Source organism: Diplotaxodon limnothrissa, linkage group LG12 (genome assembly GCF_057381915.1).
Source record: "Diplotaxodon limnothrissa isolate DT_005_m linkage group LG12, D_limnothrissa_male_GT1.1, whole genome shotgun sequence".
In the NCBI taxonomy this organism is placed as follows: Eukaryota; Metazoa; Chordata; class Actinopteri; order Cichliformes; family Cichlidae; genus Diplotaxodon; species Diplotaxodon limnothrissa.
In genome coordinates this window covers 29,922,596-29,942,527 of record NC_140607.1, presented here as the reverse complement: position 1 = coordinate 29,942,527, position 19,932 = coordinate 29,922,596, and the positions used below count along the sequence as shown (strand labels likewise).

Sequence of the window (19,932 nt, the reverse complement as noted above, 5' to 3'; positions counted from 1 at the left end):
CACTTCCCAATACTTCAGGACAAGTAATTAACATTGGTAAGCCAATCAGCACCAATAGCGGGTCAAAATTTAAATTTGTTAACATTTTGGTTTCTGAATAAATACCCAGTGTTAATGGTCTGTGCCTGTCTTGGTGAAAGGATCATGAATTCACAGAGCTGCTAGCACAGCATTAGGCTTATTCTTGTTAAATAATGTCTCCTATTAATTTACAGTCTAACATAAATGTAAGTACTTGCTACAGCCATTATTTCACTGCAGATAGTTACCCTGCAAATAACAAAAGGAGATGTGTTAGACACTTCTAATTTACAGTGTATTCTTGCAGAATGGGGAAAATGGCATTTTGGATTAAAGGGTATGAAATTATTCCAGCAATTATGTTTCCGTATCATTAACTAATAAGATACAACTTTAAATTGACCGCACAACACTTTTAGGGACATTTTGTTGTGTCAGTGTGTTTTAACCTTTTGCACCGAGAAGAGATAACCTTGAATTTCCTGACAATCAAGTGTATCTTGTATGCTGTAGCAAAAGCAGCAGAGCATTTGCCTCTTCTTTGCAAGATAAGCAGGCCTGGCCTTAGTGACTCCTGATGGCCACTTTAATATTTTGTTGCCTTTTGAACCCCCTATTCCTGAAATGAATCCAGCACTCTTGTGTTCTCTTTCCAATCTGCCATTTACCTTGTCAAGCTTGAAGTTGTTATATATGTGAAAAGCAGTACTTTGGTCTAAAAATCTGGAGCAGCACTTTAAAAGGTTAGTTCCTGTGAAGAAAATGATTGACTTTTACTGATTTATTTATGACGAGCTGTGGAGCCACAATAGCTTGATTTGGCTCCATTACTCTTATGTAATGCAGCTTCTTGTGAAACATGCAATGTTTTTTGTTTCAAGTGAGTGATATATGTTTGCCTCTCAAGTGAAAAACCTGTGTGACTCATAGAAAAATCAGGGTTCAGTGTTCAACGTTTACTTCTTATTAGTCATCTAACTAATAAGAAATAAATGTACTGCATAAATTACACGCTGAACCTGCTTTTTTGAGAGCGATTTCTTCAATGCAATGTTTTTCAGCACAAGGACAGGCTCTGCCACTATTGATCATGTTTCCTAATTGTAGGTATATGGTGACGATTTGTCACCTAGCGTAAAATGTTACGCTTTGGGAGTGAGAACGGGTTGTGTGAACTGGTTCACATTTTGGGATCTGTCCATAATCTGTCTTTGCTTATTCTACAGGGGCTTCAGGGGCAGTGGAGTCTATCTGAGCTCAGTATTGAACTGACAACACCGAGCATTACATGAAAGAAGCTGGTTCAGGTTTTACAATCAACTTAGCACCTTAGGCAAGGAACACATTAAAAACTGCTCACAGTGGACTGAATCCATTGACTCAGCCACAGTGAAACATAATGAGCTGAAAGAAACTCTTCTCACTTTAAACGACAAAAAATAATTAAAAATGTACATACATGCAACAAACAGTGCTATATTACATCATTGTACTGCACTATATACACTATATATACTTTTTGGTATCACAGTGATGAAACAATAGTGTACTAAATTCAGTAGTCTCATTACAGTTACACTTACGTCACTACTTGCATTGGAACATTGATTCTTTCATAAATTGTGGATAGAGAGAAAGAACCATCAAGCATTCTTTTTTCTTGCTGTGGACTTGAGCTCCAGTCAATGATTTTAGTTCATTTGCAGGAAGCATTGAAACCTTGAAAAAGTACAGTTCAAAGAAATCTAAAATGTCAAAAAAAGGCCAAACTTTCCGCGACATTCATGTCCATGATCAGAGTATTTAAAGGTTTGACCACAACTGTGCGTAATCAGGGATTCAGTGTGCCCGACTTCAGGCTAAAGTTTCTGTGGTTCACTGGTAACAAATTACAGAGTACTGCAAAAGTAATGTAAACAGTAGTGTAACAATTTACTTTTTCTTACGAGTAATTGAGTAGCATAATGCATTACTTAAAAAAAGCTACAAACAATGTGTATGACATGACTTTTCTGAGTAACCATCTGATTGTAGCTGTATATACCATATATCATATCGAGTGATATAAAATGATATGAAATAAAAAGCCGCAATATGTGCACATATGTGTGATTTACAAGGTTCAATCTTTACATTTTTTGCTCCTTTCTAAACACTTATGTTGACTTAAAAATAAGAAGAAATTAGGAAGCACACAAGCAGGAAGACAAATATAAAATGAATCAAAAGCTTAAACTGTCCATAAATGGTAATAGCTTGTTGTACTAAAGGAAAGAGGTGAAATAAATTTGAAACCCGGACAGCGTGGGAGTAAAGTGTTTTTAGCTGTGAGCAAAATACCTCCATTTCCAAGTAGCTTTTGCAGATTTAATATCTACCTGATGAGAGTGAGTGATCCGTCTGTCATCATGGTGGTTTTGCATCTGTCACAATCACTCGATCAGTACATAAATGACACCAACAGATGGAAAGTGTGTTTCAGAGCTGTTTAATGCACCTGTTTTTAGCAACCTGCTCTATAGGCCTTCTGTTTTCAGCAGTATATCTTCTCACTAGGCTGTGATATGGAAATAATGATTGTCAGCACCATCTTCTTCAGTTTCTAAACTTTTTTGGAGTGGCTGCACATTAAAGACATGCAAGACTCTTTACAAGTGTCTTTTCTACTGTTAAATAATAAAACAGGGTCACAAAATTTATGCGTGCTGTGATGTACTGGCTGTTTTTTTGTTGTTATTGGTAGCTACAGTTAATAAGAAGAATATGTGTTTTGTACTGGATCCGTGACCTTTTATAGAGTCTCATTCTGTTTTAATAACATGCTGATGTGCGCATCTGCACAAAGGAAATCAGAGTAAAGCACCAAAATGTTCTCTACCTGACGCTACTTCTTTTCATCAAATTGTTGTCTCTATAGCCAAAGGAGTCCACGCTGGAAAAACACATGCACATTTTTAAAGCAGTATTTCTTGTTGAAGCACATATTTCGACCCCAGAGTAAAACATTTTTGTCCAACACAACTGAAAAATAGAATCAAGCATTTTTCTTATCAGCTTGACAATAAGACAAAGATAAAAACGAGTCTGTATATTTAATAATGAACCTTGCCTTTAAATAATTTCCACCCTGCAACTCAAATGCTGAGTCTTTTTGTCTCACACCACTGGTACAGAGAGGAGTACTTCTGCCTCATCATGCCCCCAGGGGGTCTTAAGACTAATCTGAAGGGTTACAAGTATAATAAAGGCATGAAAGAAAATCTTTCAAGTTAAAATAAATCATATCAGGCTTAAACATTTATTGTAAGGATAATTGCAAAGGTCCCCTATCTTTAGTTGTGCTTTTTCTAACTTAAACCTTAAATTTAATACAATCTTCACACTGCCAGATCACAGTGCAGATTTATTCTTCATTGTTAATTTTTACCACTTCTGAAAACAATGCCAAATTAAAAATGGCAAATTGTGCCATTCTGATAACAACATTCGAACATGCTGAAGGGGAGTTGCAAGTGATATTTTGCTGATTACTGTAAAGGACTTTGTTGGGATTTCCAGATAATTTTACATCTTACAAAGTCTAAAATATATTCAAAAGACTCAGTCTGGGAAACGTAGATAACTCAAAGGATTTGAGTAGAGAGGAACTCTGTTGGATTTGATTTTACAGATACAAATACGGGTTAAATAAAAGGGAGTTTTGTGTTATGATCACATATGTAAACCGAAGTGTTTGAAGCCAAAGGGAATCGTTGTGTGCAGGGTGGCTAACACATTTTCCTTGGCTTTTGTCACCCACAGTAGTTTAACTTTACTGTTTGCTTCACCTCACTCAGTTATTAATGAACACATTCTGGCTTCATTTTTAACCCTGCCAACCACTTACCTTGTTCTGGATTGTTTCCGACTTAATTTCCCCTCGCTTATCCTAAGCAGATGTCACCCTCTCAGCAAATGACTTTGCTGAAAAACACCATCAATATCCCTGAGAGCTAATTCCAGGTGAACAAGATGATCGAGGCCTGTGTGAGATAACACTGGGAAATGGAGCCAGAGTTTAATATACTGCTGTCTTAATTTCAAAAGAGATCCATGTTGCCGCTTAAGCAGATGTTGGTACTACCCCATCATTTGCACTTTCCCACATCTAAAAAATAAAATAAAATAAATGCGATTCTCTACTGTGTGAGTCTCTTTGATTTCCAAAACAGCTGCACACTGTCAAAGATGATGAAATTTGCCTCACAGAACACTTGCACATTTCATTTCCACACTACTGTAGAACAATAACACATCATCTTCTCCACTGAGCGGCCCACAGAAACAAGCAACAAGCTATACAGAGCTGACCAGCCTCAACCCAGTGATTGACCCAACCTCCTGTGCTCCCTGTCCCTCACCTCCTACTGCAATACTCTGAGCGCCTAATTGGGAAGACTGTGGGCTTATAGCAAAGAATGAGCCAATCAGAATGTCTTCTTCTCCACAGGAGTGGAACTGCATGCTGGCTGTGGAGCTTGTTAAGCCATAGTTACTGGGAGCATCATTGGAGCAGGAGCACACAAACACACACCAGACGTACAGCACAGTTACTCAAATCACTGTCTATACACCATTAAAAATCACTGAGTGTAAATTTTATGTGGCACATTTGAGAAAAGTACATAACATCACAGTGAAAGAGTCTGTAGTTAATCATAGCAGGCTACCTCTCCAACCTTACAAATGAACAGGATGGGGTCAAATCAAACAAGGATTTGACAGATTTACAATAAAGGAAGGTAGCATTTAACAGCACAATTAGGGATTTCATTTTAAAACATGGAGCTAATGCAGTGTTTACACTAAGCAGCTGCACTTCTCTGGTGTTTAAAGGCCTGTAAAAGTGAGACTTTTGGAACCATCACTGACCTAGTTTTAGTTTGAAAACTCTGTGTTTTAGACTTTTGGGGAGGAAATGATGCAGCCACTTACATTCACTTTTTGACTGGATCTTATCAGTCACAAAAATTAAGCCAAAACATTACATCTAGGCTCACATATCTTTTGTGGTTTCATCTATCTTGTCTGGGAACTGTTTTTCCAATCTAGTGGCTTTCTTCTCTCTCTCATATCTCTCTCTCCCTTTGCTTCCCGGTGACTACCAATTTATTTTTTTCTGCCAGAGAGCCTGTTTTATACTCATGTATTACTTGTAAACAGACCTTATAGGTTTAAGCTAAGAAATCTCTGGTCTTACTGTTTGTCATTGTATTTCCTCATCCATAGTTTCTATAAACCCCAAATCCTTTTTTTGCATGCATGTCAGTGTTGAAAGATCTTAATTCTGAAATTGTACTAAAAGTCTGACAGAGATCATCATTGGATTAATTTGGCCTTTAATCTAATCATTTAATCATTAGGATATACAAAGTCCGAAAACTGCAATCAAGCTGCAGTTTTCAGAAATTGTATTTCACTGAATTCATACAGATATTTGGACGAAAGTGGTCAGTCAACTGACAGATTTAAAGTGTGTAAAAGATCCACCTTTTGTTGAAATCAGTCTAAAAACAAAATTATAAGAAAACCTAAAATATCAAGTCATTTGAAGGAATGTGACCTCACATTTCAAAAGCTGTGAAACAATCCAAACCCCCCAGAAATACTGAGGGTGCGAGAGACAAAAAAAAAAAAACCCATATCTGTCATACTAATTTTAATCTTCTCATTTTTATGATTCCTGTACAAGTCAACCCATCCACCAGGCCAGATTTTAAACACTAAATAATAAATTGTCTTTTATGACTCGAGAAATAAAAGATGAGTCAAATAATGCCGATGTATGTGATCACAGTTTCCAAAAACAGGACATAGTTTAGCATGAAGGGGTTAATTACACCTGTCGACTTTGAAAAGAAAAAAAAAAAAACATGTACAACAAGCACTAATGAATGACAGCCTCACAGGTACAAAGTTTGTTAGCAAAGTTTAGTTCTTTTAATCATGTAATTTAGAGTGATTTTCATAATTTCACAACACTCAACAGCTGGCACAGCCAGCATGTGGTGTGCTGATACTATTTAGCATAATGCATAACACCTCTGGAAGCTACAGGGAGGACAGATGTCTCTCATGATATGAAATAACTCCCAAAAACCAGAGGGATATTTGTGGCTCCACTGCAATTATAACACTGGAGAACTTTTAGGGAAAGCTAGAGTCTAACAGCAACATGCTTTTAAAAATGGAAATGAAAGCGGTGGGCTAAATGATATCAGAGTGTACAAAAGTTGCAGCAATGTGAGAGCTGGTTGATATATTTTGGAATGAAAGTTCATTTTTGGTGGCGTGTGCAACACAATAATCTCAGCTCAGGGGTCCACTAAGCAATTTTGGATATTTATATTGTAATGTGTATCTCATAAGAACATTTTAAACTGTGCATTTAGGTGCGATTTCATTCAGGTCTTCATCTGTTCTATAAATGGTGCTGTCTAAAAGTACATTGACAGCACAAAAGAATTTCAGCTACTTTCAATATTAAAATTTTAGATCAAAACATGACAGGGAGATGATGCTTTTACAGCATTGATTTGTGCAAAGTTTGTCATTGCACAAGGAGAAATTTTAATGTCCTCTTTTTTGATGTGCACAAGTAAGGGAACACATGAAAGGAACACAAACAAAAAGGAATGGAGTCTAATATTTTGTCCCTTGATGCAATGACAACACAAGTCTGTGGTGCACTGTCTTCACTAAAAGTTTACTAAATGCTGCTGTTTTTAGTTGATGTTTGCTGCATCCCTATTTTTGCATCCACTGGTAAGATGCTCAGTTGGCTTTAATTATGATGTCTGCCTTGGTCTGTCTACCACTTTCCAGTTTACATCAACAGTAAAATATGTTTTGCACGGGATGCAGATTTTGAACCATTGTTTTTGTTATAAGACGCAATCAATAATGATAAATGAGCCTCTTCCAAATGTAGCCATGTGCAAACCACGACATTAAATCTTTCCATATTTCACTTATAAGATGGAAAGGTTTGAACATGGGCAGCCCCCATTAACAAAAAAATCATCAGATTTACAGAATTGCAAATATTTTTGAATAAAAACTTTCCCTGAAAAAAACATTCATTTGACACCTATTCAACCCAGACTATGAATTCATGAATTTATCCATTTTATCCATTTTTTCATCTTTGAATATATGATCAATTCATATATGAATGGGTCTGATTATTTCTTATATGTTTGTTAATATTATTCTGCATAAACAGTTGCGGCAGATGACTGTCTCTCCCTGAGCCTGGTTCAGCTGGAGGTTTCCTCCTGTGAAAAGGGAGCTTTTCCTTCCCACTATGACCTAAGTGCTTGCTCACAGGCACAGTCTGATTATTGGGATTTCTCTGTCATATTGTAGGGACCTTAGAATATTAAGTGCCTTGGGGGACTGTTGCTGTGATTTGGTGCTATATAAATAAAATTGAATTGAATTGAAACTGTTTGTTTTGATAAAATACCAGAAATCAACCTTATGTTTGGTTCAGCATTGCACAATTTAATAATCGAAGGAAGTATTACATTGTTGTAAAATGTGGAAAGGGCAAACAATTTAAGATATTTACAAAATTTTTCACATGACTGTCGGCCAATTGTTTGTCAATAGAATCCAGAGAAGCATTTCCTGAAATATAATGCACATCTGTACTTGGCTTTGGTTAGTTTTAGGCATACCAGAACTGTATTTTAAAGGTAAAAGGTCAGCATTTATGCTCAAATTGGAGCCAAACAGTACGAACCACAACTACAATGGTTTAAAAACCAACTATTTATCGTGCTCTTTTTTCTGTGTAGACTTTAATGTTAATTCCGTAATGTTTCCTGTCATTAACTATTATGGCTGCTATAACCCACAGTCACATAAACTGCTGGCATTTAAATTATTTGTCAGAGGACAAACAGTAATTTTGCAGGCTAGAAGCTAATCTACAACTAGAAAAAAAACTCAATAAAGCTGCGGGAGTGAAGCGATTATGCTCTATTGATCATTTGCACATTGTTTTTACTTTGTCATTTCATACACTGTTATTATGAAAATATTGATGACCACTACTTAAAAAAGTCTCAATAATTTCCACCACTGCAAACCCATACTTGATGTTTTATAGGACATCAAGTATGAATACTGATTATGTGAAGACTCCATTTTTAGCTGTTAATTTGGATAAAAATGTGATAAACTTTGAAACTCACTGAAAGAGTTGGCATCTTAACAGAAACCACAGAGTGCTGACAATGAAGAGTTATATTTCTTTCTGACAAGCAGCAGTCAAGGTTGAGACTCCTAATTCACAACTCCTAATATTATTGCTTGTTAAACTACAAGCATCATAAGGACTCTAACAACCCCGGGCTTTTTACTGTTTCAAAAGACAGTCATCATTTAGTTTTTTATCACAGACGTCTGTGTGGGGCTGCACATTGCCTATACCACAACAGACTTTATTAAATCTCACAGCTCCAACATTCAGCCGATCCCTTTCTACACAGCATCTGAAATGTAGCATGACCTTTCTGGTCCCATCAGACTGCCAGGCTGTCTGCTTGATGTGTTTGGGTCCAGTATGTGCTGACAGGAATCTGGAGGAGGAGCAGAGCGGAGCCAAATCAGAGATGTGAAGGTACTTATTCAGAGCAACCCTGTTTTGACAGTTTTCTCCCCCTTCTATACCCCTGTATTAAGGACACCCTTTAAATCCTCCTTGCTTTAAATTTAACGTGACATTGACTGATCAGTATGTAAAAGATTCAGACCACTCAGAAACATAGACTCTATAAGGAACCCAAGATGTCTTTATGATGATCCATCAGCTTTCACTTTTATCTCAGGGTAACATGACCTAAGTGTTCATGGGACACAGATTTGAGATTATCTGTATTCAATGCGCATAGATGTCATTAAATACTCCATAATTAGACCCCTACTTCCTTTTTAAGTGTCAGCAATGGATGAATGCACACTCTCATGCATGTTCAATTTGTCTCATTTCAGTTTAGTACTTGAGGCTGATGGCTTGCAGGCAATTTCCAAATCTTGTGTACCAGGCTAATCATGGATTATGGAATTAAAAAAATATGATAGGAAATATGCAACAGGTCTTTAAAAAGCATTTATGCCAAATCATAATGACGCCACATTTTTTCTCATATAGATTTAATTCATATTACCAAGTATGATCATAGCAGTGACATAATTAAGTAGAGTTTATATTAAGAATACACACTATGATTCAAATCGATGCAAGTCGAAATTTACCTTACACTGTTGCATGTGTGCACAATCATGTGCGCCTATTGTAGCAAATTATTTCATAAATCTCAACCTAAAGTTTCAGAGAACACTGCGTGCTTCACTGGACTTACCTGGAGATAAGAAATATGATGATATTTAAAAACGCACTCTCTGCCATCAGAGTTAAAATACAAAAAAAGTTATAGTTATAATTTATAATAAGCCAGAAGAGTTATCAATATTAGGTGATAATAGCTAATAATTTTACTTGCAAAACAAACCATATATTTGTTTTGCACATTTATTTACATGCATATAACTAATTACATGTTATTTTCACTAGTTTCAAAAAATGCACTAGTAGCTCAAGATGTAGCATTGACCGAACAAAGCTGTGTGAGAATGTTGTGAAAAACTGTTACACTGTAATTCAGTATTTTCGGAGTAAGCACAAGGAAACATGGGAATCTAAAGGATTAAGTTTAGTCTATTAATTTAGTAACATTGTGATAATTTCCTCAGGCTTCACTATTATTTTGAATGTGTGATGTGGTTTTCAGTTCTATGGTTTAGCTAGCAGTTGGCCACCGTGACTGTGACTCCTATAGTGATCAATCACACCCAGCCAGCATTGTTTAGGCTGTTTATTAAAATGTTGAATACAGCAGTCTCTTATAACCATGAGCAGCAGGGGAATAACCATGACAGGGGAACTGCTACAAAGCTGATAACACTCAATCAAGACAAGAAATGAATTCAAGCTGCATGGTCGAGGACATTAAGCTACAATAAAGTAATAAACTATTTACAGTAGCAAATGACAATAATGGCTGGCAACCAAACCACTGACAATATCATACTCATCAAAAATCATATATTTTATAATGCATGATATCAGTAATAAAACAGTTGTTGTAGATTACAGATGGCAGTACTTGTATGTGCATGCGGTATTGTAATATCACGATAACTACATTGTATAAAAACAAAAATAAATTCCGATTTCTAACAAGAGAATAAAAATCTGATGTGTTGAGTCTCCTGTTATTCCCCACTGAATTAATGGACATTTGCTTGGAAGTAATACAACCTACCATAAAATTTGGAAAAGCTGTAGACTGAATAATATATAGCTACACTCACTGGACACTACCCAGTGTTACCGAGGTACACCTTGGTAAACCTTGCTAGCTCCCTTTAGTCTACAGTGCTGAATAGTTTCAACAAACTCCTACAAACATTCAGTGACTTTTGTCTGTATCGACACAATAGCATCACACAATTGCTGCACATCCACAATGCAAATCTCCTGTTGTCCCACATCCCAAAGGTGCTCAATTGGATTGAGATCTGGTGACCGTGGAGACCATTTGAGGACAATGAACTCACTGTCATGTTCAGGAAACCAGTTTGAGATGATCTGAGCTTTGTGATGTGCTGTGTTTTCCTGGTGGAAGCAGCCAACAGAAGACTCATGTTGTTTACAGTTCTCACCCTACCACCTGGAAGTTGTCATCAGACCAAGCAACATTTTTTCAGTCTTCTTTTGTCAAGTTTTGGTAAGCCTGTGCAAACGGTAGCCTTACTTTGCTATTCTTAGCTGAAAGGAGTGGCATCTGGTGTGGTTCTGCTGCTGTAGCTCATCTGCTTTATGGTTTGATGCATTGCATCTTCAGAGATTCTCTTCTGCATGGATGCAGGCATTATTTGAGTTCTGACAGACTGAAGTAATCTGGCCGTTCTCCTCTGATATCTGGCACCAACAAGGCATTTTTTTTCTCAGAGCATTGACATTAACTATGGTTTCTGAAATACTCAAACCAGTGCATTTCGCACCAAGAACCATACCACGTTTAATATAACTTAAATCAGCTTTCTTTCCTATTGTGGTGAGTGTATGTGAATAACAACATGTAATATTTAATACAGCAGAAACAAACACTTTGGGACTTGGCATGGGTGTTTCTATATGTAATATTGATTGCCTGCACACAGGTGGCCAGTAGGCAGTAGCGGTAAAATGGGCTGCCAATAGGGACTGGACAAAATAGTGTCAAACAGTGTTCCTTTAAGAGGTCTGAAACTCTGTTGACTTCTTTTCCCTCCACCTAATACTGTGGACTTGTTCCCCAGTTCAGTATTTAACCTGCTGCCCCGAGGTCAGTAGCTGAGATAAAACTCAAGACTCTCAACTTTCCCTGCAGTCTCCGTACTGTTTGCTCCTGCAGTGAAAGAAGAGGCTCTCTTCCTCCTCCAACTGATAGAGTCACAGTAGCTGTAACAAATTAATCACTAGTTCTGCTCTCTTTCCTAACTTTTAATCTCCCTCATGGACATACACTAATCTCTCATTTATATTTAAATCACAACTTTATGCAGAATGTGTGGCTCATGAGGAAAATGAAGCTCATTACTGTTTCAAGCTCAATTTAAGTGAGTGATACAGTGATGAGGATGCTGGAAAAGTCAATGTTTCCCCCCCAATGGTTACACAGGAACACTAGCTTTGACCTCAATGAAAAGGTCAGTGAAACATAGAAATAAGAATAAAAATGAGAAAGAATAACATTTTCTTTGTGTATTTTCACTGTGATTGAATTTGTCTGTTCAAAATGTAATACATTCTTTATTAATAAACTAACATCATTACGAGCTAGCATTTGCACCCCAGAGTGCATCTGGTTCTGTAAAATGGGCTCATTTCCTGGTTGCTATGCAGTCATGCAGAACAGACACTGGACCTAATGACCCCTACCCAATGGACATCTTAACCACTGGAGACTGACCAACATGACGTTGTGGGTTAACTCGCTCTTTTGACTTTTTTCAAATTTAAACCCTTCCGAACGAAAAGCTACTTAGTCACGAGCCCTCGGGCATTTCAACTGCTTCGACCGCATTATGCATCTTTGTGTTGACCTTGTATATAAACTGTGCTCAGACTGCCTTTCTGTTCCTACTTTGGGATGCTCACGATGTGCAGCTCTGTTGACACCGAGGTCAAAATTTCTAACATGAGTAAAGTTGAAGGCTAAACTGTTGTTATTGCTGGGGCATTCAAAACACATAAAAATGTGCTTTGAATAAGTTTAATCGTTTCAGCAGTGTTCCCTGTACGGCACCGAGGAGTTTTTCTTCGTTCCTTCAAATATGCATATTCTTCGTGTTATTGACTCATGTTATTAGCTCTGTGTAATGTTTTTATGTTCACATCTTCTGCACTGCTGTGCCGTTTGCATGATTCATTTTTATTTTTAATGTTTTAACACATTATTTAAATTTATGCTCTCCATACGATTTGTGCATCTGTTATAATTTATAGCTGGAAAAGTGCTCATTATAGTGAAACTATTGTCGATTTCTTACAAATGAAAATCCAATAGAGTCATAACAAAAGTCATTACATTAATCAGTTCAAACTGAACCTGATGGAGAGCCTATAGACATGCTGATGCTTCGTAGGGTATATGTTAAAAAATCAGTTTGTGCCACCATCATCTACCAATTAAAACACCCTGTGAACTCCATATTTTTAAAACGTTTATGTATATTTGGGGGGAAAGTGAGATAACTGGCACCTTTGGGTTTAGGTTGCATTGCTTTGGAAAATATGAAATAACACAGCAGGCAATCATTTTTCAGTCAGTCCAAATCATAAGATTGCTGCATGTGCACTTTATTCATTTAATTTTTGCTTGGAATCATTTGTATGAGATTCTCTCTGGATATACTCCAAAAACTGTGTAGTCCAAAAACATACTTATCAAGTTAATTGGGGAATCTAAATTGGCCGTAGGACTGAACATGAGCATGAAAGATTGTCTTCTTCTCTGCGTTCGCCCCGCAGTACACTGGAGACCTGTCCAAGGTGTACCCTGCCTCTCCACCGTGACAGCTGGGACAGGCTCCATCCTCTCATGACCTTGAATCAGAAAGCAGCTAAGAAAATGAATGGATCATTTTGAAAACATGACTCTGTTAGCCAAATAGCAAGCAGAGATATTTGGCATGATCGCTAGATCTTATTTTTTTCGTCAAATTTCCTAGTACTTTGTCTTTGCATCCTCAAACTGCAGAAACTAACCTTGGAACAGCCATGTAAATAAGTGAAGACTAAATAGCTCTCCCACTGTAGTTTATGGAGATGTTTTAAAGTAATAAAAACCCTGTTATGTTAGCCAAGAATCTATGAATACAAAGATGCCTCTTGCAGCTTTGATTTCATGTGTGATGGAAGTAAAAGAATATCCAGTGTTTGAAATTTCAATATCTAAGACCTTGTCATTTTGGTCTAATTTGTCTCATTAAGTACAGTCTGAGGCTTTTTATTCCCGCCAAGGGGTGCACTCTGCACTTGGAATATTGAGTCTCTTATTACATGAATTTCCATTTCTTGGCTTTTCATTGATGTGGCAAGGGAGTGACTGAGAAAATGCCCTGAAATATACACAGCTTCACAAAGTTTTGTGTTAACTTAACCATTCTTTCATTTTGAATTTTAAAGGCACTTTATTTTCCTGTTCAGTACCAACAAGATTTTTTAAGAATAGTGCCTCTTAAATTCTTAAAATAATAATAATACAGAAAAAGAAAAAAAAGGATGCTTTGATGTTTTGATGAGATGTCGAGTGCAGCAAAGGCTATAGGTTGTCTAGGTTGTGTGGAATATGTGGGCTGTACCTTTGTGCATTTAAAAATCCCTAATGAAATTCTATATAAAGAATATCAATATAAATATGATTCAACAAACATTTTAAGCATAAATAACTGTATGAGTCATTTTGATACTGTTTCTTATTTAATAGCACCGTAGCAACACAGTGTAGACATCGGGCTCCTGCGCCTTTCCCTTCAAACAAAGAGAAGAAAATTCAATGTAAGGACTTTATATAGCCTTCAGAGACCTCATTCTGTTATATTTTAAAGCTCAATAGTCTCTCTCAGACACAAACACACAAACATGTGTTTTTATGATTTTTTGGAGGTCTTATTTGGACATATCCTGACACAACTCTGTTAATGGGCACAATCGTGCCTCAGTTTGTGAGAGAATAATGTAACTGTATGCCATGAAATTCTGCATGGACCTTCCCGGGGGACAAATTGCCATGTTTGCTGATTTCCTTGCACTATATGCTAGTCTTGTTATTTAGCTGGAACATAAAAACATACACAAACACACACACACACACACACACACACACACACACACACACACACACACACACACACACACACACAAACACTTGAGAAATAATTAGCTGCAGTAGCTTGAGGCTTTAGTAGAATCTTCTATCTTCAGCTGTAAATAAAGACTTTGCTTTTAAAGGTAGAATTTAAAAAAAGAGTTGTTATTCAATTATAAGTGTTGTTAATAAGGCGAGTTAACATTTTAAAACAATAGAAGAGGTCATGTGTAGGAAGTAGCCTTAAAAAATAACCAAAAAGAAAACATCAGGTGGCAGGTTTTCTTTAGAAATATTAGTTTCCAGTTGCTATGAAAGTCTCCTTTGGTAAGCTCTGGTAATCCTCCGTTCACACATACTGTAGGTGGAGTTAAACAACAGAGACAGGCATGCTTATAGAATTCATCTCATACATTTTGCATGCCGGGCACATGTACTGTACATAAAAGATGGACATTTCCACAGTGACATCATCTAATAGACTTCAGAGATTCTTTTGAAACCTTTTCTTTGACATTTTGGCTGTTGGCATTTGTTTGTTTGTTTTCTAAAAATTCAACATAACCATATTTGGATCACGAGATAGTACCGAGGAGCTAATGCTAGTACTAGCTTAGTTTCCAAAAATCTAACGTGTGACTCTGTTGACTGATGATAAATGTTTTAGATGCCCAGTAACAGTCTTAATCTTGTTTGGTGTTCAGGTGTTGGACCTGTTTCCAATGCTTACCAAAAGAAACATTATGTGATTTGATATCATTTCAACCTCAGACACCTTGTCGCATTTATGGAAAAGGACATATAAATTATAATATAAGCACATATACAACGTGTGTTTTTCTTGTGTGTCTGTGTTCCAACCCTCCAACTCTCTGCTCCTGCATTCCTGCACATTTTACACTCTGTTTTGTGAGAACTACTCTGTATTGTTTCACATTCTGTCACAACTGTAAATCAGGGACAGGAAACAACAAGTAGCTGTGCCTGTGCCTGCTTTTCAATCAAAATGGTGAAAATATTCTCTAAGAGAACTTTGTGATTTCAGACAAAAGAGAAAGTCTGGAAGAAGATTTTTCAGTACAGAGTCCTTTTGCCTTTGTTGGATCCTAACCCTTCTTTATTGGACAGCAGGGTTGGGAGAGGAGGGGTTTAAAATACAGGAAACAGTCTGGGGCAAACTCAAACTCGTCCTGTGGTAAGGACTCTAATGTTCAATATATGGCTCACCTACTCAATCAAGTGAGCTACAGCAGGATCATTAATTCGGAGTATAACAGTGAGTTTGAAAACACCGATGAGACTGACCATCATTTTGCTCCCAAACAGTCCCATCAGCAGCCATCAAGGGGGGGAAATGGATGTCAAAAATGGTGAGAGCGAATGGTCCTCATGCCCAAGAAATAAGCCATCCCGCATGACTGCCACCACGATGCAACCAGGGCCAGCGCAAATGGTGTGACGTGAAATCTTTAACTTTATATCCTAGATGGCATCTAGAAAATCATCCTGACTGTGAGATGTTCCTTGATATAAATTCTCCTCCTTATCAAGGAGCAACAGAAGCATGTAAGAGGTGTGTGGGTCCAAGATAGACAGAAAGATAGATAAAGTGCATGAACTAAGTATGCAACACACAGAGCAAAACTCTGTCCCTTGTGTGGTTTATATGCTGGCACCAACAGGCTATTTATTTAATGGGAGCTGAACTACAGACTGAGATGAATTGTTTGGAATTGGGACAAAGTAAACATATGTTAAGTATTTTTACAGACTGTTATGACTAAATTGAATAAAAAAGACCCAAAATGCTAAAGTTGGCCAGGTATCAAAATGTGAACATCACATAAGGGAAACATCACATAAGGAAAATGCAATCAGTGGAGAAACTGAACTGATAACTGCATGGTCTCACAATGTCTTCTGACTGAGTAACAGGCTCATAATCATGAGATAGCCTTCACTCTAAAGCATTCCCTTCTTTATCATATATTTTATTCTAAATGAGGATCATAATGTACAAAATGAGGATCAGGCACTGATGAAGCCTTGAAACTGGCAATGGTGATTATAAACTCATCAGGAAAAGTGTTTACTGAGGCCACAAATCAAGTGAAAACTAGGATCATTTTCTTATAGACTTCTTTACAATTGGACTTGTGTTTTTATACAGCTGGCTCTCTGCCTCCCCAGAGGCTATATTTATCTTTATATAAAGTCTAAGGTCCAAAGACATGAAAGTGTATAACGGTAAATAGATATTATGTATGAGGGCAACAGCAGTGAGAATAACCTAATATACTATATAACTGCTTTGCTTTTAAACTCTCAGCTGACTGCATTTACATGTAAAAAACATCTGATACTGTAGGTTATCAAGCTAAGACTCAAAGAACTCTTATATTTGGTTATTTAATATGATGTAAAACTGTTATTCCAGGTTTTCTGTCTTTTTTGCTGTAGCTAACAGCTACAGGGATGCTGTATCAGTCAAAGGATTAAATGAGCGTACTTTCAAAATGTCTCTCACTCTGAGCACTGTGATCATATCTTATTGGAGGGCTATCAAGCCCAGGTACAATTTTCACTTGTACACCTGCCAAAACAATAAATTATTTAATCTATTCTGAAATAAAAAGAACAAAAACCTGAAACCACCCAGAACGATAAATATTGAAGAACGACTGATGGATCATGCCTAAAAGGAATACAGCAAACAGTAATAAAACTTTCACAGCTTTTCTTTTCTTTATATAAGAAGAGAGTCTACATATAAACAGTATGGACTGAAGCGGCATTCATGCTCCCGCTCTGTAGGAGAATTATTTATCTTTAGCTCTATTCCTGGGAGGATGCTTTTGACAACATCTCATCTCACTGTCTGAAAACCACTGCCATCCATTAGGGCCAGGAATTGCACTACGATGTCTTTGTGGGAGGCTTTGCCAGTTGCACTACGTTTAAAAGCTTCGAAGGAAGCAAAGCAATACTGAGGCAAAGAAAGAAAACATTTATTGTTCATGAATGTGGTGTCACACAGGTCCTGTCAGAAAAGAGCAGGGAGGTGAGGTCTTGGTTTGAGGTCTCTGAAGTAATCCTGCCTCCCCTCTTCTCTAAGCACAGGAAACTGGACTTTGGAACTGTTCTTTTTCAAGAACAATCAGCACATTCGTGTAAAAGCAGTACATTGCAAAAGACAGTCTAACATTCCACATGACAGCTAGGTTTTACATTTGTGATGCCCACTGTAATTTATATCCTTATAAAAATTTACAGAATAACATTTTTTGTGTCTCAGTGCAAAAGATATATATTCCAAAAGAATTTCAGAAAAGCCGTGCCCTTGTTAAATGTCCGTCCATATCCCTCCCCTTATCTGTACCCCTACAATAGTATAATTGGCCTGTTTACTGTACAAGACCACCAATAAATAACTAACAGAAGCAGTTTTACAGTCACTGTCAGGTAGCAGCAGTGTTTCAGCTTAGACTTTAAATACATATTCACAAACAACAGTGTGTCACTGTACACCCACAATTCATCAGAACTTTAACTATAGATAATAATAATAATAATTACATTTGTATTGATAGTAATTACCATGACAATAACAACAGAAAAAAAGAAATACATAGTGTCACATCAGCATTAAAGTATTTACATTGCTTTTTCAAGTTCTGTGGCTTAATTTCCCGTGTGTGAATTTCCCAAGTAAAAGAAGGCAATGAAGTGTCTCTAAGGTAAAAGGTTGACAGTGGGGAGTTTATCAGCTGGTGCAGATGCTATTGATGGAAATGATGCCTGGGTCCACCAGGCCAAGCTCCTCATGCTCATTCACACACAGCTGATAGCCACAGCCCCGCCTACGCTTCAGTGGGGTCACCTTGGCATCAGGCTTGGCTCGAGGTGGCAGGAGAAAGCCCACACTCCCCGCAATCAGCATGTGCCAGATGCTGTGTATGTAGAAGTAGTTCTCCTCTGTCTCCACAAAGGCGTAGAGTGCCACGGCAGATGTGGCAATCATGGTGCCCGGGAAAAGGAAGAACACCCAGCGCTTCCAGGTGGGCGGGTAGCAACGTCGACGCCGGATGGTGCGCACAGTCTGACAAGGTCCACAGACACATAAAAAAAAAGATTATCAATATCACTATTTACACCTGTTTTTTTCTGAAAGCTCACAAAGTAACATTTTCCAATGGGAACAGTTTAATACCCACTCATAATTTCATACAGGAAATGACAGCTTCCAAAAGAAATTCCATGAAAAGAAAAACACAGCGCCAATCCTTTACTGAGATCCATTTACAGACCAAGAAAAAGACTTAATTTATTCCCATATGTGCTGTGGTGCCTGCAACCAATATAACCCTAGCAACAACCACTAAGAACCTGAAAAAATCTATTTTTGTATTCATGTGTATCTGACCTCATCGCCACAGACTAGAAAGCAGAGTTATAATGTGCGCTTCCCAGGGCTGTGTGTAAACACGTGTTTGAACACATTGTCATGTGTGTTTCTTTTATGCTCACATGTTAACAGCATGATGTGTGTCAAAGGCAGCAGAGTCTCGCGTAGCAAACCACAAAGTGTTTTATATAGTGAAGTTTATTTTCATAGATCATAGTTTGTTTTCCACATGAATTGATCTCCAAGGCCTTGTGTTTAACGGTCTTACTAATTTAATTTAATGAACTTTTTTATGTAGAAAGAGCATATTGAAGTGGGAGATCACACAGGGAGAGTCATTAAAGAACTGAGACCAGTGGGATTTCAGCGAGGGACCACTAGACATCTCTATTTTATTGCAGGTGGAGAGGGATGGTATTCTCTGTGAATCTCTTGTGGTTTTATTGTATGAAATTTTGTATTCATGCCTAGCGCCGCAGAAAAAGTCTATCATCTGGATCAGCTGATGGATTAGTGACGTGCCTGTCAATGCTTTATCTGCTTTTTTATGTTTCTTTGCTGGAGCTGGATATGAAATCTATTTTTGAGAATATGTGCTAATGCTTTCTGTAAGTGTCCCATGATTGCCTCTATTACAGCGCAAAGAGAAATGAACATTTAATTTCATTCAGTCTCTATTTTCATCGCTTCATAAACACTGATTGCTTGAATGATTTTTTTTCTTTCTCAAAAGGTTATTATGAAGAAGCTGGTCGTGAATGACAAAAGTAATTACATGCACGAAACGGCTCTGTATGCATTTAACAATGAAGAATGCAAAATCCTTGCATACTTTTGTGGTTAAGCCAAATAATTCTAGACCAGGATTGTGTTTTTATGTATGAGGCAGGGACCTCATTTAGTTTGAAGAATTAGGGATATTTGGCATTGACAGAGTTGAACTTCCCCCCATTCCTCTTGCTGCTAATGACACCCCTGCACAGCAGCAGACGCTCTGTGCCCTCCGCTTGACTGATCTAATTCGGTTGTGTCTGAGAACAT

At 37.4% G+C, this 19,932-nt stretch overlaps 1 protein-coding gene across 1 annotated transcript in view; it reads right to left on the bottom strand.

Annotated features, from left to right (window-relative positions):
* Positions 1–18,249: 18,249 nt before the first annotated feature.
* tmem8b (transmembrane protein 8B) overlaps positions 18,250–19,932 on the bottom strand; it is a 36,688-nt gene continuing 35,005 nt past the window's right edge. The window contains exon 13 of the mRNA XM_085368631.1: positions 18,250–18,585. Within this exon, the coding sequence (XP_085224757.1) occupies positions 18,250–18,585 (336 nt within the window). The remainder of the gene's footprint in view (positions 18,586–19,932) is intronic.